The 5,281-nt window shown below is 37.1% G+C and overlaps 1 protein-coding gene across 1 annotated transcript; it reads right to left on the reverse strand.

Annotated features, from left to right (window-relative positions):
- LOC127660510 (peptidyl-prolyl cis-trans isomerase A-like) lies at positions 1-5,281 on the reverse strand. Its single transcript, XM_052150793.1, has 6 exons — positions 5,069-5,281; positions 4,815-4,845; positions 4,262-4,350; positions 4,023-4,119; positions 234-309; positions 1-139 (listed from the first exon to the last, which is right to left on the reverse strand). Exons 1-6 carry the CDS (start codon positions 5,207-5,209, stop codon positions 4-6), a joined length of 570 nt encoding a protein of 189 aa, XP_052006753.1. The 5' UTR covers positions 5,210-5,281; the 3' UTR covers positions 1-3.

The following is a 5,281-nucleotide window of genomic DNA, read 5'->3' on the forward strand; positions in this document are numbered from 1 at the left end:
CGATCACTTGATTTCTCCACAGTCTGTAATGACAATCTTCTTTACAGTTCCTCCATCATGTAAGCCATAAGACTCCATTAGATAGACGGTCTCCATGCCCTCTCTGACCTCACCAAACACAACATGCTTGTCATCAAGGCTGAGGGAGAATGACATGAACATCAAACACATAAAAACAATAAAGACAGTCAGAATGGGTAATAATTAAACAAATAACCCCTCCACAGGCATACCATTCTGTTTTTGCAGTGCAGATGAAAAACTGTGATCCATTTGTGTTTGGCCCAGAGTTTGCCATTGACAATACACCTGCAAGAGAGAGAGAGACAGAATCAGACCACCTCCTGGCTTACGGTATTCCACAATACTTTTTATAGACAAATTTGTCATTTTGAATAATATAATAATTTTAGATTCAGGGAAAATCTAATGATCAACAGTTCCACAATAACAACCAATGAATAAAGAACAGTTTGAAAAGCAGCAGGGGGTACTGGATGAAAGAAAACATCTGGCTTAGGTAAGTTACGGTTCTCTACTTCAATTACATCCAGTTATGTATTGCACAACCCAACACTATTTGCCCATATTAAACTATCAAGAGGGTTTGCTGGTGCAGGGGCGCCCTGGCAACAAAAATGCCCTATGGTACACTGGCTTTGACTCGCCTGGAAAGTAGGTCATTTGTTTGAAGATTACAAAATCTGTTTCAGGAACTGAGGGAGCCATAGCACCACCTTGTGGTCTTAAACAGATATACATGTTCAGTTTTTGCACATTTTGACATAATATACATAATATAACTAATATAGTTGTGGCAGTGCCTTAATGTTTCGCTGAATTACTGCTGTCTTAGTATCCCATAACATTCCTGTAGCTCAACTGGCAGAGCATGATGCTGGCAACGCCAAGGTCATGAGTTCAATAACCAGGGGCTGCATGGATAAAATGTATACCCTGAATTAACTTTAAGTTGCTTTAGATAAAATCTCACAGCAAATGCATACATATAAAGTGCAAAAATAATTGCATGTCAAGTTAAAGGCTTCAACAGTGGCAAGAACAATTATGTGAACCCTTTGGAATTAGCTGGTTTTCTGCATTAATATACACAGATCAGCCACAACATTAAAACCACCTGCCTAATATTGTGTAGGTCCCCCTCGTGCCACCAAAACAGCGCCAACCTGCATCTCAGAATAACATTCTGAGGTGCTATTCTTCTCACCCAATTGTACAGAGCAGTTATCTGAGTTACCATAAACTAGTTCAAACCATTCTCTATTGACCTCTCTCATCAACAAAGCGTTTCCATCCAAAAACATGCACTGAGGGGCAGTTCTGCGGATGGAAATGATAAACTGTGAATTAATTTTTCCCTTGATGATGGCAAGCAGTCCAGGCCCCAAAGCAGCCCCAAATCATGATGCTCCCTCCACCGTACATCACTGTTGGGATGATGTTTTCAAGTTTGTATGCGGTGCCCTTTTTACACCATACATAGTGCTGTGTGTTTTTCCCAAACAATTCAACCTTAGTTTCTGTACATGGAGGAGGTGAGAACCGGCTTGACAATATAAATAATATTTTAATGAAAAACTTAAACAAAAGACACAAACATCAATACACGACAGTCAGCTGCCCGTAAACTATCTCTTTCTCTATCGCACCACTATCCGCACTCGGCCTTTATCCCTTTCGGAGGCTTAATTTGCCTGATAAGGGTCCGGGTGTGTAAAATCATGACTCAGCCCTCCGCCCTGTCACAGTTTCATTAGTCCACAAAACATTTTCCCAGTTGTGTTGAGGAGTGTCGTGATGGTCTTTATCAAACTTCAGGCATGCAGCAATGTTTTTGTTGGAAAGCAGTGGCTTCCTTTGTGGTGTCCTGCTATGGACACCAATCCTGTTTAATGTTTTCCATATAGTAGACTAATGAACAGAGATGTTAATCGGTTCCAAAGATTCCTTCAATTCTTTAGCTGTCACTCTAGTGTTTTTTGTTACCTCATTGAGCATTCTGCAGAGTGCCCTTTGAGTCATCTTGGCTTGATGGCCACTTCTAGGGAGAGTAGCCACAGTACTTATTCGTCTCCATTTATAGACAACTGGTCAAACTGTGGACAGATTAATATCTAAGCTTTTGAGATAACTTTGTGACCCTTTCCCATCTTTATGGAAAGCAAAAATTCTTGATCTTAGGTCTTCAGAGGTCTCTTTTTTGTGAGGCATGGTCCAGGTCAGCAGGTGCAGATGCTTCTTGTGAATAGCAAACTCAAAATGTATGAGTGCTTTTTATAAGTCAAAGTAGGGCTGGGCGATATATAGAATATGAATGATAAAATCGAGATAATTTTGCTGATAATGTCAAATTTACCGTTATCGTAAATATCGCAATGATTTTAATGTGCTTTTATTTGGCCATTCATTTTTAGAAAGAGCGCATCAGTAGACTAATTTCACGATCCTTCAGGGCTGCACAATTAATCAAAATAATATCGGAATGGTGAGATGGTCATATGGGATAATTATTCCACAAAAGGCTGTGATTTAAAGACAGATAAACATGGTCTGTGTGTGATTCACAACAAACCGGTTATGCGCTTGCTCTCAGACCAGTTCAGGTGCATTGTGAAATCAAAGTAATGCAGGTTCAAGCATTCATGCAATTCCAAACATTAGTAACTGCAACAAGATATTATACAAATATACAAATGTGGCATTGTATAACAGAAAAGGAGATGACTACAGATTTTCAGGAAAAGCAGAACATTGTAAACTGTCAAATAAACATTACTTTTCTATGTCAAATTAAAAGCTTCTTTTGAAGTTGAAGTAAAAACGACAGCACTTTTGGTGTCAAAATAAAAGCCCTAGGTGTGAGGTAAAGGTAAAGTAAAAAGGACAGAAATATATTACTTTTGTATAATGCAAATATACTAATCGGAATGCTAATGACAATTCAGCATTATATTATAATAAAAAAAACCCAGACGTGTCCCACAGTAATAATTTAGTATTATGCAATGTTCAACTGGGGTTTCAAAAAATAAGTCAGTGAAGCAGATGTTCATTCACAAAAATGTATTAGTAAAAATACATTTGAAGGATATTTTAAATAATTAATATTTTATATAATGCTTTTTATTAAGATATGTATCATTTTAAATGAAATATAATGTGCATATGAATAAAATTATTTCATTCTCCCTTGTGTTATTTAATGAAAAACTTGTTTGGATGAAATAATGGCTTCTCTGATTTAAAATAAACTATTTTTTAGCCATTTTAGAGCAAATACATAATTACAGAGATGTATATCGTGAGTGGTGGTGGCGTAGTGGGCTAAAGCACATAACTAGTAATCAGAAGGTCGCTGGTTCGCTGGTTCCCACGGCCACCACCATTGTGTCATTGAGCAAGGCACTTAACTCCAGGTTGCTCCGGGGGGGGGTATTGTCCCTGTAATAAATGCACTGTAAGTCACTTTGGATAAAAGCGTCTGCCAAATGCATAAATGTAAATGTATATCGAATATTGTCAATAGGCTGAAAAATATTGAGATATAATTTCGCCCAGCCCTAAGTCAAAGTAGCTCTAACCCACACCTCCAATCTTGTTTCATTAATTGGATGCCAGGTTTGCCAACTCCTGGCTCTAATTAGCTTTTGATGATGTCATTAGCCTAGGGCAAGGGTGGGGAACCCTGCTCCTGGAGGGCCACTGTCCTGCAGAGTTGACAAATCTGAGGAAACTAATCATGGTCTTGATTACTTGCAAATTTAAGGGCAGGTGTGTTTGATTAGGGTTGGAGCTAAACTGCAGGACAGTGGCCCTCCAGGAGCAGGGTTCCCCACCCTTGGCCTAGGGGTTCACATACTTTCACCAACCAACACTATGAATGATGTATTGAATATGTACAAGAACAATACAATAATTTGTGTTTAATTATTTAACATTGATTGTATTTGTACATTATTGTAACTTGATTTTAAGACACAGCAGTGCAGCAGTGACATCACCTGGTCCAGTGTGTTTCAGCTTGAAATTCTCATCTTTAAATTTCTTTCCATAAATAGACTTTCCACCGGTGCCATTATGATTAGTGAAATCTCCACCCTGTCAGCAAAACATCAGTCATTAGATGACCTTAGGGCCAAAAAATATAACTCATAACCAAGATGAATAGATGAATGAAAAAAAAAACAATACAAAAAATACTTATGGGAAAGTTAATAGCCACGCTGAACAGTAGCACTACCTGACACATGAATTCAGGAATGATTCTGTGGAACACTGAGCCTTTATATCCAAAGCCATTCTCTCCTGTACAGAGAGCCCTGAAGTTTTCTGAAAGAATAAAAAAAGAGCAAATGCAAACTGTATAGTAAAAGTGAGGACAGTCTTTTTCAAGTATTTTACACTTCACATCACATTCCACATTTTCACTTGCATGCCTGGCCATTTTGGGCCCCTATAATACAACTACTAATACATTTTTGCAAACACTTTACAATAAGGTTTCATTTGATAACATTATTTAATGCATTAGGTATCTTGAACTCACAATGAACAATATATTTTACAGCATTTATTAATGCTGTAAAATATAAAAATACAATTGTTCATTGTTAGTTCATGTAGGTTCATAGAGCAAGCATTAACTAATGTTAACATATAGTAAAAGAAATTGTTGGATTTAACATCAACTAATATTAATAAATGCGTAAGAAGTATTGTTCATTGATAGTTCATGTTAACTAATGTTACCAAATGGAACCTTGTTGTAATGTGTTAACAATTATTTGGCTTACCTGCCGTTTTGGGAACCACATCAGCATAAAGCTGCAAATAAAATGTATTAAATATGAAACATCTGTCTTCGTAATATTTTATTATTATTATTATTATGTTACTATTAATATCAGCAACAGCATTGTTATATTTATTGTCTGAATATAATTTCTTATCCTCACTACTTTCATTGCACCATACATTTTTAGATTTGTTTTACTTGACAAATAACTATGGCATTATGCCCATTCAGCTGTAATAGATCCTAACTTACCTCAATAATAATTCTTCCAATTAACTGTCCGTCAGCTTCAATATCCATAAACACAACGGGGTTCTTAGCCGCTCCAGAAACAAGTCTGTTCGCAGCAATGGCAGCAGAGCAATATTTCAAACGATTTTTCATCTGCAACATTCTTTCTGTAGTGTTGAAAACACATTAACCGAGACATGCATGAAGCAGTCCAATGTTAACGGAGCTGCTCAC

The sequence above is a fragment of the Xyrauchen texanus genome, chromosome 20, assembly GCF_025860055.1.
Source record: "Xyrauchen texanus isolate HMW12.3.18 chromosome 20, RBS_HiC_50CHRs, whole genome shotgun sequence".
Taxonomy (NCBI): domain Eukaryota; kingdom Metazoa; phylum Chordata; class Actinopteri; order Cypriniformes; family Catostomidae; genus Xyrauchen; species Xyrauchen texanus.

Bases quoted from the DNA above. Each gene is read 5' to 3' on its own strand.
- LOC127660510 (XM_052150793.1), bottom strand. From the start codon at position 5,209: ATGTTGCAGATGAAAAATCGTTTGAAATATTGCTCTGCTGCCATTGCT. The intron at 4,846-5,068 runs GTAAGTTAGGAT...TTTTATTTGCAG, and splicing joins TTGGAAGAATTATTATTGAG to CTTTATGCTGATGTGGTTCC. The intron at 140-233 runs GTATGCCTGTGG...ATTCTCCCTCAG, and splicing joins TGCACTGCAAAAACAGAATG to CCTTGATGACAAGCATGTTG.